Source organism: Lagenorhynchus albirostris, chromosome 17 (assembly GCF_949774975.1).
Source record: "Lagenorhynchus albirostris chromosome 17, mLagAlb1.1, whole genome shotgun sequence".
Lineage (NCBI taxonomy): Eukaryota > Metazoa > Chordata > Mammalia > Artiodactyla > Delphinidae > Lagenorhynchus > Lagenorhynchus albirostris.
Window position 1 is genome coordinate 21,765,560 of NC_083111.1, and position 24,302 is coordinate 21,789,861.

The 24,302-nt window shown below is 35.2% G+C and overlaps 1 protein-coding gene across 5 annotated transcripts in view; it reads left to right on the forward strand.

The window, feature by feature from the left end:
• PKIA (cAMP-dependent protein kinase inhibitor alpha) overlaps positions 1-21,047 on the forward strand; it is a 96,049-nt gene extending 75,002 nt beyond the window's left edge. For 2 of the 5 annotated variants that reach the window (XM_060127945.1, XM_060127943.1), the window contains 2 exons: positions 13,917-14,094; positions 17,321-21,047. In XM_060127945.1, the coding sequence (XP_059983928.1) occupies positions 13,944-14,094; positions 17,321-17,400 (231 nt within the window). In that variant the 5' untranslated portion in view covers positions 13,917-13,943 and the 3' untranslated portion in view covers positions 17,401-21,047. Of the gene's footprint in view, positions 1-7,225; positions 7,321-10,252; positions 10,321-11,307; positions 11,413-13,916; positions 14,095-17,320 lie in introns of those variants that run through there. The other 3 variants (XM_060127941.1, XM_060127944.1, XM_060127942.1) reach the window with 3 other exon arrangements.
• Positions 21,048-24,302: the final 3,255 nt, after the last annotated feature.

Below are 24,302 nucleotides of genomic sequence, written 5' to 3' on the forward strand. Positions count from 1 at the left end.
TAAGTTGGCAACGATTATACATATATTTAAAATATGTTGAAACAGTCATAGACAGTTTTTCTTTTTGGCTGAAAAGAGGCATATTGAAGTGTTTAAGCACTACTTCAACTGGAATAGATATTTAGACACTATACAGAAAACACATGATTGCAGAAGAGCAGATATTAGCAGGTGAGTGAATGTGTATGTCTTTAATTAATGCATTTTCATTCATTCAAAACGGAGAAGACTGCCAAATTTACTTTAAAGGTGGCATTGTGATATGTTACAGTTCCACTCTTAGACTTTTGCTGCTGTTGCTGTTCCTTTAGTATTCACCAAAGAGTACCGTCCTGTCGTTTATCCAAGTTAGAAATCTAGAAGCAATCCTAGGATTCTCATTATAGGGTCCCCTACCTTCATGCTCCCCACTCAATAAGTAACATTCTTGGCTCTCCTATATAGGAAAGCTCTCTCCAATGTACGCCTGCTCTGTCACACTCCGGGTCCAGCATCTCTGCCTCAGCCTCCCATTGAAGTCACTTCTAGTTCATTCTGTGCAAGGCCATTTTTAAACCTTCCTTAGTCCTAGGCAATTGCCCTTTTAGAAGCTTTACCCTAAATGTTATCAAATGCATTCAAATGTGCCCAAGTCACATATCCAATATAATTTATAGATAACTATATGAAAGCTGAGTAACATTGCTGTTGTAGTAATATTAGTTGAAAATATTAATTACACAAGTTTTTATCTCAATTTTGCAGATCTTTTTTCATATTCTGGAGCCATGTTTTTCAGCTGTCAAACAATTTTCTAAGTCCTTCTCAAACTCCTAGTTCCTAGTGAGTGTGTTGTTACTGTCACAGGGTTGAACAGCCCAGACAGCAAGATGTCTGAAGATGAAGACCATCACATGGTGGAGTAGATCAGATACGTGGAAGTTGGAATGCAAAGTGTTTGTAGAAAAAAATATACAAATCAAGGAAGAAATTGCAGTGTCAATTAATATGATGTATATCAGATGATAGTATTAAAAAGCCAGCTTCTGTAGGGATGTCAATAAAATATCACCCTACACAGTAATGTCTCAACACCACAGAATGTGAACTGCTTACATATTAAAAAAAAAAATAGGGATGGCAAACCATCAACAAAAAATTAAGTATAGTATGTTCCAAAATGAATGTTGGAAAATGGCAACTGGTTTTGTAAGTGGTTAAATCACCTATCAGTTTCATGACAATATTTCTAAACCTTTAATATTCCATCTTTAAAATGGAGATAATGAACATTCCTCTTTGATAAATTTGTTGATGAATTTAAACTATACAATTCACATAAACTTCTTAGTGTTGTATCTGGCAAATACTTGATATTTTTGTTATTATTGATAAATAATTAGTAAACAATAACTGTTATGTTATTATGGTCATTATTACAACTTAGACCAGACCAGAACAGACCAGAAAATATTACTGAGATTGGTTTGATCTTTCATCGTGCTTTTAAAGATGGAAAAGTTAATAATGAGTTATTTTGAGAAGAAATGTGTCGATGTTCTAACATCCTTGCAAAAACTAAATATTTATTGGATGTAGAAAAAATAGTCTTAGTTTAATGAGAAGGTATAGATTTTAAAAGTATCTTTCCTCCTTGGACTCATAGAGAGCCAGAAAAGGAGATTAAACAAAGGATTTAGAAAGTATAATATAATAAAGAACAGCACCAGCTCTGGACTCTTAATGATTTTGTGGTTTTGATGTGAATAACCCCAGGTCCCCATTCTGACATCAGCACTACCACTCACTGTGTAAGACATGGTCAAGTCGATTAACCTCTCTCTGCTTTCGTTTCTTCATCTGTAATGTGCAAGTAATATTACTTGTCAGTTGCCAACCAGCAGTACTTCTTCAGCTAATTGACTGTGTCAGCAGGGATGCTGCAAAGATTAGCTAATAAATGATTTATAAACCTTTTGAAATATTAAATAAATGATGTAAAAAGCCTTCACAAAAGAAGGACAGAACAAATCATTCCATGCATTAATTCGCTACTTTAGTCATATATATTTTATAAAAAACTTAAGAAGAGGTAACCTTCCGTAAACTGAAAATAGGATAGATTACTTGGAATTCTAGAGTGCTTTTCGTTGCTGTTATTTTTTTAAAATCTTCTGTCATAATTAAGAATACACAGAAGAAAAAGTGTATTAGAGGAAATAATTACAGTTCACCTCTTTATATTGATGATAGTATTATGAGACAGGAAAATGAAATTAATAAGAATAAAGAAACAAGCTTTCTGAGCTATCAATACTTTTACTATTGACAATGGAATAACATTGACAGATTTACTTTACCAATAAGGATCTTGAGTATGATGATTAAAAATAAATCTACAATATACATTTTTTCAGATGTAAGGACAACATACAAAATCCTGTGCCAAGCATTCTGAGGGGACTCAAAAATCAAAGACCCAGATCTCAAGGAACATATAATATAAGAAGAAGAGCAACATGAAAATAATTAATTCTTGCATAGTGCCAAATTAAATATTATAATAAAGTTATTTATTTTACCTGGAGATGGGGAGGTGCTGTAGCTTATAAACTGGGTTTGAAAGATGAGAATTTTGCTGTTCTTGGGAGAGAAGTTCACTCCGGGTTAAGAAAAGCAGCATGAGAAGACCAATAAGAAGAGAACACGAGAGATATAGCAAGTGTTTGCTATGATCTAACTTAGTATACATGGGAGAGATAGTATAGGGAAAAAAGCTAGTAAATTAGGTTGGGTTCACATTCTTGAGGGCCATGCAAATAAAGTTACAACTATGTTTTGAGGGTTCCCAGGAGCCACTGAATATTTTTGAGTATTTTATGTTTAATAAAGTTAATTCTGGTGAAAGTGTAAAGGGTAACTTGGAAAAGAATAAGTTTAGATAAGTAAGTAGTTAGCCTATAATTGCAATAGTCAAGAAAAAAATGATGAAGGGAGTGACCAGACAAAGAACGGAAATGAAGAATACTGAAGAAGCATTGAATGGATAGAATTAAAACAATGAGGTTTGAGAATTGATTAGATGGGAAGAATTAGTGAGATGGAAGTAATTGAACACAATTCTAAGATTTCTATTAATATCATGGATACCTAAGAAAATAGTAGTATTATACACTAAAATAATAAGGATAATAAATAGTTTGGGGGGTGGAGGTAGAGATGCAGCAAAGAGATTCCATTTGAACTTACTGAATTTGAGTTTTTAAGGACAAACATGGGGGAATATCCAATAGGCAGTAAAAATTCCCACGCTACGCTTCAGAGAAATATCAGGCCCCCAAATTATAGATTTCATAGCCGTCTATAAACCGTTGGAAATTAAGACAATTCGGGTAAATGGGATTACCAAACAGAACATAAAGAACAAAAGAGAGAAAATATATTATTTAATAGTTAAGTGAGGGAAAGGGCAAGAAGAAATATAAGAAGATTATGAGGGAATCAAGAGTACAGTAACTATCAGAGACAAGGGAGAAAGATGTTTCAAGAAGAGAGGAATAGCAATGTAAAATGTTGTACCAATTTGATATAGATGATTACTGTGAAAAGCCTATTGAATTTTGTGATTAATCTGTAATGGTTTTTCTCTGAGAAAACAATTCTGGTAAATTGATAGATATGTAAGTTAAATTGCAAAGGAATTAAAAATAAAGCATTGTAAAGGATGCAGGAAAATTAGTATCTGCCTCTTTTTCTGTAAGTTTGAGAGTAAATGAAAGTAAAAGGTGAGTGAAAAAAAGAACAGAGCTAAAAGATGAAATATATTTTATAACAGGTAATATGTAAATAATTTTATAGGCATTGGAGAAAGCAGGGAAAAGAAAGACTCCAGAAGCACAAGGCAGGATTGAAGGAAAAATACTAGAAGAGAAGACAGAATCAAGAGCACCAGTCAGGTATTAATGTGGCAAAAGGACTCAAATAAAAAGATGGCAATTTTGATGTGATGATAAAGAAACAGCAATTGAAGGAATTTATTATGTAGGATGACCTTGACATTCTCCATAAATTCATTAGGCAAGATTTTCTATGGAGTGAAAGAAGATGAAATACAAGTGAGACTTAAGAAACACAAAAAAATGAAGAAATTGCTGTTTTTAAGGATGGTGAACGGGTCAGCCAGAGATCAGCAAAGGAATTTATGAATAGTTTTGAGGTTACTTGTTGCCTAATTAGATAGTGAAAATATTTTCTTAAGATAGCCTGTGCTTCTGGCTTTATAACATTTTTAGGCTTTATAACATTTTAGGCTTAACAAATCAAAAAGTTTTGATTTGTTAAGCACTGTGGAAAGAAAGAAAAAAGGATTTGAATCTGGGCTAAAGGAAGTTTCAGAGAAGAAGTTAAGTAATAATACAATTGACTAGGTCATGAATTTACAAAAACAATATGAAAATGTGCCCATGTCAAAACAAGGAAAAATATATATATAATCTTGAATGAAGGCATAAGGATCACAATTATCACATTACTGGGGATCAGAGATGAATTGATGAATAGAGAGAAGATTGAGAAGAATAACTATTAGTATCAAATGTTGGACATTTTTGAACTTGAGAATTTTTATTATACACTGAAAATCAGGGAAGAAGTGACGAACTCCCCCCAACAAATGTAGGTGGGTTATTATTTCTAGTAGTATTAGTCAAAAACTTACTGTGAAAACCATCAAAGACAGCCTATTTTTTCTCATATTAGGCAAAATTTATTCTAGCAGTATTTTGTGATTTAAAAAGTCAATACCTTGGATTTAGAACAAAAGAGGGTTTGACTTTGCAGAGTTAATATGTGTTGGCATATATAATATGCCACATAATATAATATAACACATAATATAACACATAATATGTGTTGGCATTCTGTGATACAACTCAGTATATGAGATTACTTTTTTTTAAGTGTGCTTTTGATAGAACACTATCCAAACTCTTCTAAAGGACAATACGTGTCCCATTATACCAAATGGTATTCTAGAGCATGCAATGTCATGATCTGGCGCAGGATTTATAATTATGCCTTAACAGAGGAGACTTCTGTGGAAATTTTCAAATTGTTACTATTAACAGGGTATGGTTCTTGATTTCTTCTTTGTTGTCACTTACTCCAAAATGTGACTAGAATATAGCCCAATTCAAGGAAAAGGGGAACTAAGGTAGCATCAAGTTCTGGCTCCCTGTCCTGAGCTCATAAGACTTAATTTGAAGCCCTCTGATTTGTGAGATCGGTGGGTTGTTCTTAGAAATAAGCTATTAGATTGTTTGTAAGCCTGAATTAGATAAATAAGTAATATTCTTATGCAGGAAAAGAAAAGAGAAAAAGATAGATAGTATTGTACTTAGCATGGAAATAGCTGATTATTTCCAGAATATTTTAGGAATCAAAAACTTGCTTAGTTAAGTTCTTTACAAAAGGGTTCCCTTCTCTAATCCGTAGTGTTTGTCGGATAGCTTCCTGTTACTGTGTAGATCAACAGTTCTCAAAATTTGGTCCCCCAACTCCTGCATGTCCCCAGTGACCCTTTCAATCATTCCCTGAGATACTTTCAGTGGATTCACAAGTTTAAAATAATTTTCATAATAATACTGATGCTATTTACCTTTTTCACTTGGCTGCCATTTGCACTAATGGTGCAAAAGCATGGTGGGGAAAACTGCTGACACCTTAGCATGAATCAAGTCAGTAGCAGCAAACTACTAGTAAGCCTGGTATTCTTCACTGCCACACACTCAGAGTTAATATTTTTAAAATGCAAGATGTACCTAAGAATGTACTTGATTAAGGAGTAAAAATATACTAATTTTGTCAAATCTTGACCCTTGAGTAGAGGTCTTTTTAATATTCTGTGTGATGAAATGGTAAGTCAGTGAAGATGTACCAAACTGCATGGTTGTCTCAAGTAAGTACTTGTGTGACTGCTTGGGTTGAGAGCTAAATTAGCCACTTTTCTCATGAATCACCATTTTTACTTGAAAGAACAACTGACAAGCAAACTGTGGTTTTTTTCAAACTTGGATATTTGGCAGAGATTTTCTTGAAAATGAACAAAGTGAGCTTGTCACTTCAAGAGAAGCAAAATCCAACTGTATCTGTTGCCAATGATAAAATCTGAGCTTTCAAATAAAAATTACAATTTTGGAAAACTTATTATTGGCCCCTGTGAACTTGTCAGTTTCTCAATTCTTAAAGAATTTTCTGTTGAGATAGGTGGCATTACTAACAAATGTGATATTATATAATGAAATAAGCTACTATTTGGAAATTTTACATAACCTAGTGAACCAATATTTTTCCAAATGACCAATACCTGATATTTTAAAAATACACATGGGCAAAAGATCCATTTAAGTTGCAAAGTAGACAATAGATTTTAATAAAACAGTAAGGGAAGCATATTGATATGGTTTTAGATTCCACATTGCAAAATTTAAAAATCCATAATTATCTGAAAAAGCTATTAAAATTCTCCTCACTTTCCCAACAAAGAAATCTGTGTGAGGCCAGATTTTCTTCATATACTTCAACTGAAACAACATATTGAGACATTGAACGCAGAAGCAGATATGAGAAACCAAGTATCTTTTATTAAGCCAGACATTTGCAAAACTAAGCCAGAAAATTTCAAAATGTAAAACAATGCCATTCTTGTCACTATTTTATTTTGGCTTTGGAATATATATTTCATTTCACTAAAAATATACTATTTACTGAAACGTAATGGGCTTTTTATTTATATTTTAAGTGAATTAATAAATATTTAAAATTTACAGTCCTAATTTCACATATGGTAAATATTGGCAGATATAACTATATAAACAAAATCTCATTCGGGTTCTCAGTAATTTTTGATAATGTAATGGATATCTGAGACCAAAACGTTTCAGAAACACTAATGTAGACCAAGTCTTAAGCACATAGGAAACTACTCAATGACTTCTATCAAACTTCACATGATTTCATAAAGTAACAATGGAGAAGTCATGTAACTGCATTTGTAATAATGGTAGAGGAAGAATTTTCCTTCTCTTTTAAAAAAAATCATACCATTTATATTAGAGAGAAGACTTCAGTGCCTGCTGATGACATTCTCTCCATTCTTTCTTCCAAGTCTGTGAGTCTCATTTTCATGTGTCCCCATTTACAGGAGTAAAATTAGCATGTTATCCAGTCACCATTTGGCTCATGACTCAATGTCACTATAAAAATCATTTAAGCAGCTTCATAGACCCAACTTCTTTTAGAATACATCTATGCGGACACTTCAATTTGTTTAATACAGGAGACGTAAGTACATACTTTTTCTAGCCTCTTGCAGTCTATCTAAATCTATAAATTATGCTAGGGTGAAATCTGGTTTATCCTCTCAATTTGTGTAAATGATATTTAAAAAGATAAAGGGCATAAATAAGGGAAAGACCAACACAAATTATGAATCTCAGTTTAGAAATCCATTATACAAACAAAACAATTTTAGAATACCAATATACTGTTTCCTTTGTTAAAGAGGGAGAAAGTGAGACTTTTTTAAGAAGGGAGAAAAGAAAGCAAGGTTATTCCTTAGTCATGAATTTTGATTGGATTTTTAGATATCAATATTTAGAAATTTATGCTTTAAAATTTAATCTAATTTTAAATAGTACAGTACTTAAATAATAAAATGTCTTTTCCTCCCTCTAATCCGACTTTGAATATTAGTATAATTAGCTCTTGTATATAACTAGATACAAAAAATAGCACCATATTATCTTGGTTATATCCAATACTACCATTTTGTCATGTCTAGAAAATTCTAATTATAGCAACATAAATAGGAAGCTTTAGTGAAGAGTCAAAGCCCACTTTTGGTAAATTTTTCCAAGTTTTATTCTGATTAGTTTATTTTGCATAAGGCCAGAATGTGTGCTAAGTGCTACTCTATTAAATCTCTACCAGCTGCTGACACTTTTTAGACTTTTTTTTTGACTTTTGTCATTTTTGGGTGAACATCTGTCAGCCATAGTCATTTGGCAACAGTTTCCCCAGAATTTCTAAGCTAACTACAAGTCATTATGCAGTGATTATATTGGTGTAAAAGTTATTTCCAATCTCTGGTAGTCATATCAATAAATTGAAAAGCTGTGTCAAGATGTTTAGCTGAAAGGAAAAAAACATAGCTGCCATGCATGTAAAAATTACTGTTTTTGAGCACCTAATGGGAGTTCATTAAGGAAGTATAATCATGGAGAGAGAGAAAAAGATACAGAGTTTATAACATGTATATGTTTTGTTTCAAAATGTAATTATGTATTTAAATATGCGCTATTTGTCAGCTATCGTTCTTTTTACTGAAAAGTAAGTTTATTGTCTGGAGAAAACAAATCTAATAAAAGTGAAATACTACTTTATAATAATAACTATTATAATAATAATTATAATGGCTACCATAATTGAATGCCCAGTACTTTCTATGTTACTTTAGAGGTTTACAATAAGATGCACATCAATCTAGCAAGTATATTTCATAAATGCTTAAGAAGAAAAGGAGTTTACAGAATAATCTATTCTCACAATTCTCATTATTGTCTTTCACTAAATCCAATTGAAATCTAGATACACACACTTCAAAGATGAACACAGTATACACATACATCTCTCATAACCCTGTTTCTTCTTCCATGTGCTCATTACTTAGGAGTACCCTAAATGAAAATTCAAATTAAGTTTTTGGCTCCCCTCTTATAAATAGAATTAGCACCGTCACAGAAATTAACATTCACAGATATACAAATCATAATGCAGTGCTCCTTTTAATTCATACCTTCTCATGGAAAATGTCACCACTTTTTTCTGTCTCACTCTGATTTTTCAAATCTTCTTAAAACTATTATCAGCAAAGTGAATTAGATGTAAACTCCCACATACACGAGTATTATTATGACAGTCTACATTTTAAAAAATGATAATGGCAAAAAACAAGGAACTTTATTGCAAAATACAGTGTTCTTTATGCAAAGCCCACAGACCTGGGTTCAAGTCATAGTTCCGTGTGTTATTTAGCAGTCCCTTAACTCTCTGACTTATTGTCTTCAAATGAAAATGAGGATATTTTTGCCTACTTCATAACATTGTTATCAGATGAGAAATAATAGCAGTTGTGCTATTTTTAAAGCCTATGTTTTAAAAAACCATAAAGAGAATAAGAATGAAAGACAATAACAATGACTTTGAGATGAGCTTATTCCTGTAACCTACTCTGCCTTTTTATCAGATATATTTGATAGATATAAGAAGGTCAATGACTGATTCTAAATTTCCACAAAATGTGCCCTTATTTCAAAATGTGACCATAGAAAGAAATCGGTAAAGATATCCAATTCTAAATCTTTAAAGTAACATAGAAACTAAGTACTGCGTTGGTTAATGATAGTGGAGTAGGTAATGAAAATATCATTATAATAGCACTGAATTACTCAAGGTCAAAAACTTTATGCAAATTTGTAGCTTACTCACAGACAAGCAACCTGGTAAAACAGAAAGAGTGGACTGGGATTTGAAGACCTTCATTCCAACCACTTAATTAATTAACTATGTGAAGATGGGCAGATCGCTTGAACTATCTGGTCCTCAGATTTTTCACCTATAAAACCTTCCAGAGTTTTAGGATTTGGTGATTTAGTATAACCCACGGATAGGGAAATTCTCTGTGGCTACTGATGAAAGGTGATTAATGTATTTCTTCCTCCATTGTTCAGTTCTATTCAACATACTTCTATTCAGCACTGATTATGTGCAAAAGGCTCTACTAGGAATTCTATGTAGTTAAAATATTAACAAAATGCATTTCCTGTCTTGTCAGAACTTGTGATCTGTCTAGAAGGAGAGGCAACCATGATGCCAGTTAGAATTTTAACGCCCTGTACGGGCACAAATCAAGGCCTGTGGGAGTGCTAGGTGAAGAGATAGGGGAAAGAAGACAAAGAGAAGATGGCATTGGCTGAATTTTGAGGGCTAAATCCATTTCAACAAGCAAGTTTGTCAGGAGAAGGCATTCCAGGTTGAATAACAGAATTGAGCAAATGCACCATCAGAGAAGCTCTGGGAAAACACTGTGCATTTTTCTGTAGCATACCAAGTATGAGAGTGAGTGGTTAAAGTTAAAGCAGCAAAAGTGGGTTCTTTTCAGATTGTGGGAAAACTCAGCAATAATCCTGGTAAGAGCTTTTTCTGTGTTTTACAGAGAATAAATATGAGTGACATCAAATAGAAACCAACATGACCTGGCAGATGATTAGACATGGATATCAAGTGAGAGAAATAAGTCAAAATATGCCCCAACACGGCGTATTAATGAAGCCAGTTTTCTCTATTTGTGTGTTTTGTTGTTGTCTTACTTTGTTTTATTGAATTTGAAATGTTTGTGCAAAACCAAGTGGAAGTCCGTATTCAGCAGGCAGTTGCTCTTGTGTGTGAGGACCTTGGGAGAACATTCTAAATAGCAGATGCAGACGTTTGTATTATCCATAGTGAGGAATTAGAAGCATTGGAATTAGATGAGTTATTCAAGTAAGAAAGTAAAGAAGGTCAATGACTGATTCTAAATTCCTACAAAATGTGCTCTGATTTCTAAAGGTGACCCTAGAAAGGGAAGTCTGTAAAAAATACAAAGGTCAAATGGGATGGAACCAGGATGGTAAGGGATCATGAAAGCTAAGGAAGTGACAGTTTTTTTTTTTTAATCAGTACTTACCCACCATGTGCCAAACACTATGTTAATCTCTTGAGATACATAATCCAAGTAAATTCTCATAATCTTGAGAACTAAGTATATTTATCACAATTTATAGATAAAGAACTGAGCACAGAGGGATTAGACATAGCATAACAAGTAAATGGAAAGTCTAGATTCAAATACAGATAAATCTGATTCTTATAATTATTTTGCCTCTATAACTTTTAATATATGCTAGGGGAGAGTTTCAAGGAGAATGTAACTGGCAGTGTCATGTGAGCTCAAACAGGATAGACAGTCACAAGAACATTTAACACTAAGCGGTTACTTAATGTTAATACAGATTATTTCAGTGATCTATATGAAAGTAGTCTCTGTAAAACATACTATATAAAGGCCAATGGAATAGAAAAATTCTAAAGGTTGGTTCAAGGAAAGTGAGAAAATAAAAGTAGTTGAACCCTACTGAGAAGTTTAATGAAGGAAAGAGAAGGTAGTGCAAAGATTTATGAAGGTCGAGGAATGGGTATTTGGTTGAATGGTTGGTTCATTTTTTTTTTTAGTAAGGAAAGACTTGAACATGCTTATAAACTTGACAGAGAAATCCAGAGGAGAAAGAAGACTCAAATTACTGAGAAAAAAATGGATGGAGAAAGGTCCTACAGGAGGTAATAGGAAATAGAATCAATAGCATGCCTTAAAAAGAAAGCAGCTAGTTCATCTAGAAAAGAAACAATAGTGATTTACAGAGAAATGTATTTGAGAAAGGAAGAAATGTAAGAGAACTTGCAGCAGATGTCCTATATCTTCCCCAAGAAGGAAGATGCAAAGTCACCTCTTAAGGCAGGTAGTGTCTGGTTGTGTGGACTACAAAGGGTTTGGAATCCTTCCCACAGAGAGAAGCCATACAGAGGAGTCAAATAGAAGTGAACAAAAGAATTTCCGTTCAACTCAGAGTGTATACTAATAATAGAGTAAAAATGTTTAGTTGAACCAATTGGCACAATTTTATGACTTTTTTGGTAACACTTATCCACCCAGTAATGAGATCAGAGAAAGTGTACCGTGCTGTTTTCCAGGTGAGGCTTAGGAAAGTCAAGGTGACGGTAGACCAAAGGGACTTCTTGATGCTAATGAGAAGCTACACGAAATGGTGGGCAATTGATCCAGACTGGGCCTAGAGGAAACTAAAACAAAAAGGGTTAAAGGAATTAAAGATATGACCAGTGTGAAGAACAGATTCATTATGAGTAAGAGGAAAAGAAAAAAATTGGTGGTTATGGTCACAGAAGGGAATTTCCAAATTCAAGATTCTAGAAATGATATAGTTTTGAGTGATCATTGTTTTTACACTTTCACTTAAAGTGCCATTAATGATTATGTCATCCAGGTGTCCTGCTTTACTTATTAGAAAATGGAAGGCCAGGAGGTCAAGTGATTTTCTGTCACTCCATGACCCAATGTCAGGGGCAGGACTAAATCCAGGATCTTCTGAGGAGCATTTGGAAATTTTAAGTAACATGGTAACAACCATTAAATCATATTCCCATGAAAAAGAATGATGGATATAGTCAAGTGATTGGAACCATAATATAGTCACAGTAAAGCATGCAGTATTCATATATTTCCTATTTCAAAACTTGTATTGTGCTATTCCTACCTGTTTCCTCTTTTAGCTTCCTCTTACAGAAGAGTATAAAAGTTTTCCCCAGATTAAATTAATAGCTCCCTCATTATGCACTGGGAGAAGAACTAAGCTTTAAGGAAAGTGCTACTGACTGCCATCCTGGATTTCACTGTAAATGGCATCAATTTATTTCAGAGTGACAGTGTGCATGTCCATGATAGTGTATGGGTTCTACCATTTTTGCTTCTTCCACATTTCGTATATTTTGAAAAGACTCCTTTCTCTTGATTATTGGTATGAGTTTTTAATCTTAAACTATAGTAAAATGTAATTGGAATGGGTAAGACAGGAATAAAGACACAGACCTACTGGAGAATGGACTTGAGGACATGGGGAGGGGGAAGGGTAAGCTGTGACAAAGCGAGAGAGAGGCATGGACATATATACACTACCAAACGTAAAATAGATAGCTAGTGGGAAGCAGCCGCATAGCACAGGGAGATCAACTCAGTGCTTTGTGACCACCTAGAGGGGTGGGATAGGGAGGGTGGGAGGGAGGGAGTCGCAAGAGGGAAGAGATATGGGAACATATGTATATGTATAACTGATTCACTTTGTTATAAAGCAGAAACTAATGCATCATTGTAAAGCAATTATATTCCAATAAAGATGTAAAAAAAATGAAAGATTTACATTTGATGATCTTTTGTTATTACATGTATCTCATATTCTACCTTGAAAATATTTTCTTCATTAAGTCTTTAACTAAGTATGTGTGTTACCAGGTCTGTTTGGGGAAACTCACTTTGACTGAGTCCTTTGTAATTTTGAAGATTTTATTTCAAAGTTTCAGTCAAGAAAGATTATTATTCCTCCCAAGGAATGACTTACCAAGTAAGCAACAAGGAAGCTGTGCTCCTGGACTGGGAGCGGTATTTGGTCACTGGCATTGTTTAGAATTGCTGGTGCATGATGATAATAAAAAACAAACTGGATTTTGGTCAATTTCATTATTGTTCTTAGGTTCTCTGCAAACAATGCCCTTGCTTACTGCTCATGTCTAGGGTGGAAAACTTCCACTCCACCTCCCACCACTTTGGTATGCTACTGAGCTCAAGTTCTTCTTTCTGGAGTTGAAGACTGACTAAAATGGTATTAGAGAAGGAGAATTTTATGATCTAAACTGGGTGTCCACAAACTACGGCATGCAGGCCAAATCTGACCTTATGCCTATTTTTATAAGTTTAGTTTATTACTTTTATTTAATGTATTCTCTTTGAGTACTTTTGTCCTACAACCATAGGGTTGAGTAGTTGGATAAAGACTATATACCCTCAAAGCCTAAAATATTTACTATCAGGCCCTTTACAAAAAATGTTCCCTGACCCTTGATCAAGAATCAAAGCATTACTTGCTTTGTGGACATGTAAGCAAGACAGTTATTTCACATCCATATTATAGGTCAGTAATTTAACAAGTATCTTTGTTAAATGTTTACCATTGACCAACATTATATTTACCTATTAATTTTTCTCTGTTTTGTAGCTCCTGCTATGTGGATATTTGTTAGCAATGACTGATGTGGAAACTACATATGCAGATTTTATTGCTTCAGGAAGAACGGGTAGAAGAAATGCAATACATGATATCCTGGTTTCCTCTGCAAGTGGTAACAGCAATGAATTAGCCTTGAAATTAGCAGGTCTTGATATCAACAAGACAGGTGAGTCGTTTGACATCCATCTCTATGAACATGGAATGATTTGCAGCACTTCACTAAGTAGGATTAAGTCATGAAAAAACACCTTTGAAAGTAACGTAATAGAAAGTTATAAACAGTCTAAGGCAAGACAAAAGGCAGGTACTAATCTCTTAATCACTCCCACTCTGTTTTCAATGACTGCACCTTACAGGGTTTCCCACTCAAATGCAGAATCCTTAATCTGATTTTACTAATGCAATCAATAAAACACATGAGTTTTTTTTTTTTAATCCTAATCTCTATAAAAGCTCTGAAATATCTTATGTAGAACATTTAACAAAGTTGGAGCTCCTACCTTTGACAGTTTGGCCACCTGTAACACTTAATAGCATTAGATATTTAACAAGATTCACAGATAAGTCTGACAGATCTCGATTCCAAGAACCATTTCAAAATAAAAGGGTCTCCAGGACCATTTTTCTTGAGAATGGAAGTAAAATAGTCTATTACATAAATAAGTCTTAGGTAAGAAGTTTTCCTTTCATGATAGACTGAGTTTGAAAAATTTGTCTTACTATTGGGCCTCGAACTCCTACCCACCAAATCTATCCTTACCAATGAAAAAGTAAAATAAGTTTGACATGTCAAAGTACAAAGTGCTGAAACCCCTGATGGCTCTTCCATCCATAGCTTTTGCAAATATCAAAGCTAAATGTATTTCCCTGAAAAACACTTGTGCAAAAAATAATCTTTAAAAGTAAAAAGGAGTTCACAATTAAGGAAACACAGTGTTATATATGTGAAAAACACTGGTCAGTTTCTGACTCTTGGTAACAGCTTGATAATTCTTTGCTATTAGAATTTTCATGGCAAAGCCTTCCAGTTATTGGAAAACTGAGTCAGAGTATATATATATATATATATATATATATATATATATATATATATATATATATGTATGTATATATATATATATATATATAAATGAAATAGCTCAGCAACATTACCTTAAAATACCTACTGACAGAACTTTATTCAATGACTACAGGTCAGCAGGTCATAGATCGGTCTTTTAAAACTCAGGTTGAAAATAAAACTTTAATAATCACTTCCATGGAGTATATAGACTGATGTATATTTTAGATTTTGTTGTTTCTCTGTTACTACCAGGAGTTAATTTTCAAAATAGCTCTGAGAAAGGCTATAGGGAATTATTCCAATTTGGTGGCATGAAGTAAGTAAATATAATTTTTCTGCAATATTTGAGAATTTACTAATCTTTTTCATAAAATTTGTGTTTTATATGAATACTCTATTTTAAATAATCTGCATTAATTTTAGCCACTCTTACTATGAGGACATTTTTATTCATAGTGTAGTTTAATTTCTTCTTTTTTTGTTTTCACTGAAATTAAGACCCATTAACCTCAAGACCTTTCTTATACAAGAGACTATAGTCTCTTAACATAGTCCAATAGACTATGTTAAAATTTAAATAGGTTGACATTTTATATTAATAATTTTATATTTGATATTAATATGTTATAATTAAATAATTTAAAATAATTCAAATATCTTTATGCTTCCAGATATATTCTTTTTCAAATATTTCTACATGTTAATTGCAATTCTGTAGACCCTGAAAGAATTTTCTGTTTCTCTTCAAATCACAAAATCCAGAATAAGGCAAAGTATAAACAGCACTGACTTTATTTATTATTCTAAGTACCAAGAACTAAAAGTAATAACTGTACAATCAAAAGTCCAAAACATAAAAAATAAAGACAACTGTACAATGGCAAATTAAATATCACTAGCTGAGAATAGCACGGGACTTCCTTTGTAATTCCTGAGTATTTCAGCTTCTATTTAAGTTTATGCTCAACAATATTGTTGTCCTATGTTTATCTTGACTTGTTAACAAGCATCTATTTAGCCACAGCTCTGTGTTTGCAGCATTATTCTGAGCCCTGAGGAGTATCCCTGGATACCTAGAAAGTCCCAAGCCCCATGGGAGTTAAGATCCTCATCTTGTATTTATGCAGTCACTTTCATCCTTAATATTCTACTGTCTTGCATCTGCCCTAATATGACTTCATTCCTTTGGTTGACAGAGCTTCTCCTATTTATCGAGTTCTCATTTCATGCTAATCTACACATCTCAGATTCAGGCCATCTGCATAACTTGGGGGCTTGTTCATTTCTCTAATAGTGAAGATAGTACATGAAAATTCTATATAATGCATCATGATATTCTTGGAACACCTTTAGAACAGAATATGATTTTTATGTGGAAAAACTGCTTTTAATTTCCCTAAAGTATGGTGCATGGTGAGGTGTCTTGTGTGTACTTGTTAAGCGTAAAGGAGTAATTACCTTCAAAATTTCCATCTAAATAATGGACAGTCTACTTACTTCAATTAATTTGAATTATGGTAATAAACTCTTAGCAAAAATTAATATAATACGCATTATTGCACACCCAAATATTTTGTCCACTAAGCCATATTGGTCACTTAGTAACAAGCTAACACATGCAAATATTTGAATCTTTGAATCAAGAATTGCCTGCAGCTTGCACCCAGGTAAAGTGACCTAATATGGAGAGAAAGCATTGTTTAATTTTAGTGTTGCTATGGCTGAGATTGTTGCTAAGGGTACAGTTATGAAAGTGGTTTTCTTGGATTTGTACATATGTTCTGTAAGGGCAGGCCAGAGGCCATCATAACTATTTGACAAGGGACTAACCAGCTGAGATAATGTCCTTCCACTGTTGCTTTTAATTTAAATTAATTAAACCTATGAGAAGTCAGCTAGGTTATCATCAAGTGTTCAGAATAACGTAAAATGTAATTTTAAAATATTTCTTAATATAAGATAGTCAGGCATCAAAAGGTAAACTTGTTCCCTACGTCTGATTTCTGCAACCTATGAAACTACAAGTGCCATGCCATGACCTGGCCATGAGATTTCCCAGCTATTTATCAGAAGCATAGAGCATCACTAACCATTCTAAAAATGCAGTTATTATTTTGTTTTTGAGCCATGCTCTTCCAGAACCAGAATTAGCCCTTGAAACACTTAAGCTGTTTTCTTGATGGGGAATTGATTACCAAGAAAATATACTTGTCTCTATGAGAATTTCAGACTTGAGTATTTCTGAAATTTCCAATATGATATACTGAGAGTCAGTAAATATAAGCAATCATTTTTATTTTGCCTTTATCCTTTTTTATGTCTCTAACAGAAGGTGAAGAAGATGCACAGCGAAATTCAACAGAACAAAGTGGGGAAGCCCAGGGAGAAGCAGCAAAATCTGAAAGTTAACACCCCACTTTGATCTTCATCAACACCTGACAATGTCTCAAATCTCCAGGCCTGGCTGGAATGCATTTATTTCCAAGAGTGAAAAGGGGAAAAAGAAAATGGCTGTGCTGCATTGCAGGAACCTGCTTGTTATGTTAAAAATGGGGGCAGAGGCTGTGGCTGCAGACAGACTTTTCTCTACCTCTGGCATCAGCAATGGTTGAAATCATGTGGCTTGTGTTTGGATGTCATTTTTGTACGGATCCTTTCACTTGACCATATGATTAAATGCTTGTAGAGAGTAGCACCGACCTAGGTGATGATTCTTCCTGTAGCATCTGGCCCCTCACAATGTCAGAGGATTTAATTGTGTCTAATCGCAAAGGGTTGGTTGAACCCCAGAGTTTAAATATCTCTGGCCCAAGTATTCACCCAGTAAAAGAACCATCCAGAAAGCACTGTTTTTAGCATTATGTATCTGTGTGTTCCTGCTGTGTTATTTACACTGTTTTGTATTATACAATATAGATGCTCAGCACTGCCCCCTTCTTTGATTGCTTATGAAAAACAAAAATGATGTACGTTACTGTGAATTTTTATACTACTCATTTTTAAAAGGGCTGCCTAAAAATTCTGCTCCATCGTGTGGTGGTGTGCACAGGATAGAACCCACATTTTTTTTTTTTTTTCTTTTGCGGTACGCGGGCCTCCCACCGCTGCGGCCTCTCCCGTTGCGGAGCACAGGCTCTGGACGCGCAGGCTCAGCGGCCATGGCTCACGGGCCCAGCCGCTCTGCGGCATGTGGGATCTTCGCGGAGTACCAGGGCACGAACCCGTGTCCCCTGCACCCGCAGGCCAACTCCCAACCACTGCGCCACCAGGGAAGCCCTGAGAGCACACGTTTTTTAAAACCTAATCTTTCCCCTTAATGCACAGCTGATGAATTAAGTCTAACAGATTCATCAAAACTCCTTTGCTTATTATACAGGCATTTGAAAATATCCATTAATGTGAATATTACCTGAATTCAGTCTGTTTGGTGTCTACACAGACCAGAATTCAAACTGCAAATTTTGTCTTATTCCCAAGTGGAGAACTTTTTCCAACGTATATTTTTATTTCCAATTATGAGGATTTCTGAGAATTGGGGAGATGGGAAAGAGAATACAAGATAATACTAAGCATGGGACATATTTTCTTCTATGGAATCAAATTTATCACAGTGCTGTATGATACTATTAAAATTTGGAGGACAGTTTATCTCCACGGAGCAGCAAAAGATGTAGAAAATGATCTTGCAATCATGTGGACACCAATCACAAAAGTAAAGCCCTTGTGTTGTGTTTTTCATGTCTTTTTTCAGCCCTATCAGATCCAAATGTTATTATGCACTTTCTAATGTTTGTAAACTTTTACTAATAATTAGTGTGAATTCCATTCTGATACAATAATAATCATCATTAGAAGCTGACAAAATCTTCATTAATACTGTTAGTGACCTCTGCTGTGTTTTGACATCGTGGTTCTTATATGGAAAGTTTCTATGAACTGTGTAATCTCACTGGTCAGTATTATGAAATCATTTCTCAGTGGTAATATATAAGGCACCAGTAATATGCCAATGGCTCATGAATTACTGGACAAATGGCAGGCAACAGGAAGACCCTTTGCAATAAAGACCCCACTTAACGGTCCTTGAGGTCTTAGATACAATCCCATGTGAAGTAGGTTAAGCAGCATTTCAACAGATAATCTATATGGACATACCAGGAACTCAGCCCTCCTTTGTAGTTACATAAAGGATGAAAGGTAAGTCTGCCCTCATCTCCCTTTACAGTACTTTTTGAATGAGTGGAATAAGGGCATGGGTATCACATGGTCCTCAATCACATATTACTAGAAAAAATGTTAACAGTGTGAGTCATTGAGACAATAGGAAAGATTAAATTTTAGAGTACTTCCTTCTGCTTAACCCAGTAGGATCCAAAATGTCCAGTTAACGTTCAAACAAATCCACCTATTAATAGACTCACAAGTGGGAAAAGAGGTTCCTGGGGCTATGTTAGACAATTTCTGCTAGTCTATTTAGCACATCCAACCCATACAATCACTTTTTAATATCCTTATTTATTATCCTCATAGCTTTCTTGTGATTCTAGGTAAAGTTCTCTTCATCCTTAAAATTGTGGAATTCCAAACTGATTTCATGTGATTTTGTAAAGTTTAGGACTAGTGCTGAGTGTATGTGGAGTATTTATATTCCTGTGTGATATACTATTATTAATGCATGTGGTATCATGCCTGTCTTTGAATATATAATAGTTGCTAAATTGTGAAGTCATATGGAGCTTTTGAATTATTTTTGACCTCTTACTGCTACTTTGTCTGCTATATTCAAATCCAGAGGTTTTCCCAAGCCAGAAAATAAAAATTAGCTTTCCAAAACATTCACATCCTACAAATGTTGCTCAGCAAAAGTTCATAGTATCTTCCAAATTTTATCATAATATCTTTTACTTGCAAGTCAGTAACATACAAGGAATTGAATTTTTAAGGAGAGAAGGAAAGAGTAGAAAACTAAGACACTGATTTGATAATACACATTGAATTCCTGTTAACCAACTGACTTTATGCTATTCACTTCACAGCACATATTATCCCATTTAATCCTCAAACAATTCAATTAAAGAGGTAGCGTTATTCCATTTCATAAATAAGGCTCAATAAAGTATAACTTTTACAAGCTTGAAAAGCTAATAAATGATGAATAAAATTTGAAACTGTTTATCTGTCTCCAGGGAGCTTTCTACTGCACGCGCCCTAAAGTTGAAGCCAGTTACAGAGCATGTTTATCTGGAAGGGAACTTTTAGAGATGGACTGAATCAGCCTCCATATTTTAGAGGAGGAAACTGAGTCCCAGAAAGGGCAATTGTTTTTCTCAAGGTTACCTAGATGAGCAATGACACATATGTGAGTAGCACTTTTATCTAAAAAATAATAGTAATAAATTTAATGTCAACTTATTTTTTCGTGTTATACTTCCCAGAAGACATTTTTTTCTGACATGGAGTCTGTAAACTTAGCATGGTTCAGACTTTTTATGTTCCATGCTACTCATTTTGTTTAATTAACTAGAAATTGAAATTTTCCGTTTTTCAACTTATTTGCAACAAGTGTAAACTTTTCAAATTTACCTTTTATCAATTGTAAGTGTCCTATGCTGACATATTGATATCATAAATTCATAGAAATGTTTTTCCAACAGATAATAGACAGGCAGCCTCCAATTTTTAGGCAATATCCCCAGAGCTGTGTACTGTAAATGCCCAACACTTGAGTCTTACTCAGGCACAGTGGAAATACACCATTTTAGAAGATGACTGATAATGTCTGTTTCTCTTCAGAGAAGCATTAAGGGGTAAAGAAATGTAACTGTGGGCAATAGAGTTTCTGAGTGAAACCAGTAGTAATAGGGTGAAAATGTATAGTCATCAAGTGAAAAACAGGAACGGATCTATGTTTATGATGTCTTTATAGGGCCTAAATTGTTCTTTAATTGCAAGTGGCAGTCTCTGAAGTCATTTGTGAGCTTGTATGACTTTTGTATTTAGCAATGTTGCATGCTCACATAATTGATATTAAAAGTAATACATTTTTCTGAAATGTACACAGTCTATTAAGAGTATTTATTGAACATACACTATGTACTTGATGCTTGGGAAAGTGTTGCAGGTAATAAAGGAGAAAGCCAAAGCTCAGCCACCCTGTGGTGGACATACCCAGCATTCCAGCCTCATTTTTCCTGGCCTCTACTCCAAAACTTTTCACCTCTGTTCCACCCTGGTAGCCCACTTCCTGGACTTTATCACCTACTAGAGCCATCCCACCTCTCAAGTATTAAACTCCAATATCACTCCTGTCTTCTTACCTGCTCACCTGTAGGACAGTGATTTTCAGTCAGAAGAAAGATAGGTGTTTATCAGCACCCCCTGAAAGTTTTTACAATGCTCCCTCCTCCCCCTGCACACACAGAGAGATGAGCACTCTCTTCCCCTTGGAAACATTCCCTGGGATACTTTCATATCTTTTTTTTTTTCCTCCTACCCTCACCTCCACAACTTGAGAACCACTTATCTAGAAGAAGTACAAGGCTTCCTGATGCACCCAACCTGTTCACTGAAAAACTAAAATGAATCAACAAAAAGGAGTGCTCACAGACACACAGGGTTTTACTATATTAAGGATAACATCTTAGAATAGAGGAGCAAACAGTTTAACTTTTTTTTATCTTAGTGTGTTGCTCTCTTTTCAAAATGTTACTGTTACCACATACAGGCAGTAAAGACCAAGCAGAGACCAAGGCAGGGCTCAGGAGAAAACAAGCATCAAATAGCACTCAGCCTGGATCCAGGGAAGGACTTAAGCCAAAGAGGCAAAAAAGGATGTAGATCTTTAAGTTCTTCTTACTCAGGTCATGAGAATAAAACACTACATAGGGATTTGGGACAAAATAGTAGCAAACAGTGCGACCAGTTTGCATTAGCCTCTCGTGTCTCTTCTTGTAAATGTTTTGCATGTGTCTAGTCCAGGATATAGGGATTTGGGGTCCCGGCCATCTCTCATTGTAAAGTCAAAAGTAAAAACCCACCTGACCATCACCCATTATCTTTCTAATTTGCACCACATTTACTTTCTGACCATATCAAGATGGCTATTTTCTCAGCAGCTCTCTTCTCAGTCTGGAATCCCTGTTAATCCTTCTCTTCAGTGCTTTCAATTTCCTTGCTTTCTTGTCTTTCTCACACTCCTGTCCGATCAAAATCAACCAAACCATCTCTCTTTGCTTGTCCTCTGGATGACTGCAAAAAGTGTATAACAATGTTTATTCATTGTTTACAACCTCAGTTTAGACATAAGTGCTGCACAGCTACTTTTTTCACGTCCCTGGGGACAGAGGAAGTTTTCCTCTTCCTGTCTAAGATTATTCCTTCATCTGAGGTTTTTAAACCATTTTCTTTCTGACCTTAACAGGAGGTCTGTTAATTATCCTTTCCTTTTCACTGACTTTACCCTTTTCCGCAAATGTGTTCAAGTTCTCAAGTTCCCCTCTTTCCTTCACTACTTGTTTCCCAAGGTAACAATCTATGCTCCCTGTTTTCATGCTTCTCCTTCTTTCTTTTTTCTTTTCTTTTCTTTTCTTTTTTTTTTTTTTTGTGGTACGCGGGCCTCTCACTCTTGTGGCCTCTCCTGTTGCGGAGCACAGGCTCCGGACGCGCAGGCTCAGCGGCCATGGCTCACGGGCCTAGCCGCTCCGCGGCATGTGGGATCTTCCCGGACCGGGGCACGAACCCGTGTCCCCTGCATTGGCAGGCGGACTCTCCACCACTGCACCACCAGGGAAGCCCTGCTTCTCCTTATTTCTTGTCCTTTTGCAATTTGACTTCCAGCTAATTTTTTTTCATTACCAATGACATCTTTAGTAGCTCCTGGGTTCTCAGTAATTGTCACTGAAGCCCTGGCCAATGTGGAAATTAAAAAGTGATGATGTTACAGAGATCTCAAGCTTCACCTAAAATCAAAGTTAATGATTTTATAATTTTGATTGATATTAGTATGGCACAGTATAGTTGCATAATAAAAGCCTTCTTAAAGATGGACTCTACATATCCCAAGAAAAAGACTGTTTTCTCCTCCAGGTTCAAATCTTCCATTACGTATGTATGTGTCCTTTCTCTCTGACCACATTCTCCCCATAATGTTCCTTTGCTACATTCCCAGATCCTACAGTACTCACTTCTTCATAGGAGTGGTGGTTACATGTATAGGCACTAACCTAGGGCCCATACATCCAGAGATGGGCAAGATTATCTTGTGATGTTTTAGAGTTCTCTGTTTCATTATACCCTGGGATGACTGTCAGTGATATTACCAGTTCCTCGAAACAGCAGCCACATACAAGCAAAAACACTTAACACCTTTGTACCCAGTCCCACTCTAATTCTCTGAATTAGACCTAGATAAATATATCGATCCAAGTGATGAAATATAATGGATAGTTTATATATCTTTTATTAGCCTACCCTATGTATGGCATTTAATCTTACCGTAGATTTTTTTTTTTTTTGAGATGTTTCGTTTGCCTTCATGTTTTTACCCAGGTGTTTTAAATTTAGTTAGTTATCTTTTGTCCTTTTCTCTCTGGCAACTCCTCACTGTGCTTGACTAGTTCTTCCTTCTCTACGTCCCCACTACCTCCCTGGAATTCCATCCTTTTTCCTCTTCTCCAATCCCACTCTTCACTACTCTTCCACTCCAGCACCATCAATCACCATATTTACCATGATGAATCCCATATCCTGGGCCTCGGTAGGCCGAGGGGTTTTCCTAATCACCTGACCTATTGGATAGCTCAACATGGATTTCCCAAAAGCATCTTAAAATTCAACATTCAGATGCTAAATCCAGTATATGAGACCATTCCCACACCTGCTTTCCTTCATATGCTACAGATCTCATATAATGGTAGTACTGGTTCCTCAGCAACCTTAAATCAAAATTCTCAGATTTCTCTTAACTCTTCTTCCTCCAATTTTTTAAATTCCATCAATTCTAATTTTAACTACTTCTTGAAACTTCCCATTTCTTTTTGTCTACACTCAGCCCTTTAAATCATCTCTTATAGGGGCTTCCCTGGTGGCACACTGGTTGAGAGTCCGCCTGACGATGTAGGGGACACGGGTTCGTGCCCCGGTCCGGGAGGACCCCACATGCTGCAGAGTGGCTGGGCCCGTGAGCCATGGCCGCTGAGCTTGCGCATCCGGAGCCTGTGCTCCGTAACGGGAGAGGCCACAGCAGTGAGAGGCCCGCGTACTGCAAAAAAAAAAAAAAATTATCTCTAATATAATGTCTGAGCAATGGCCTA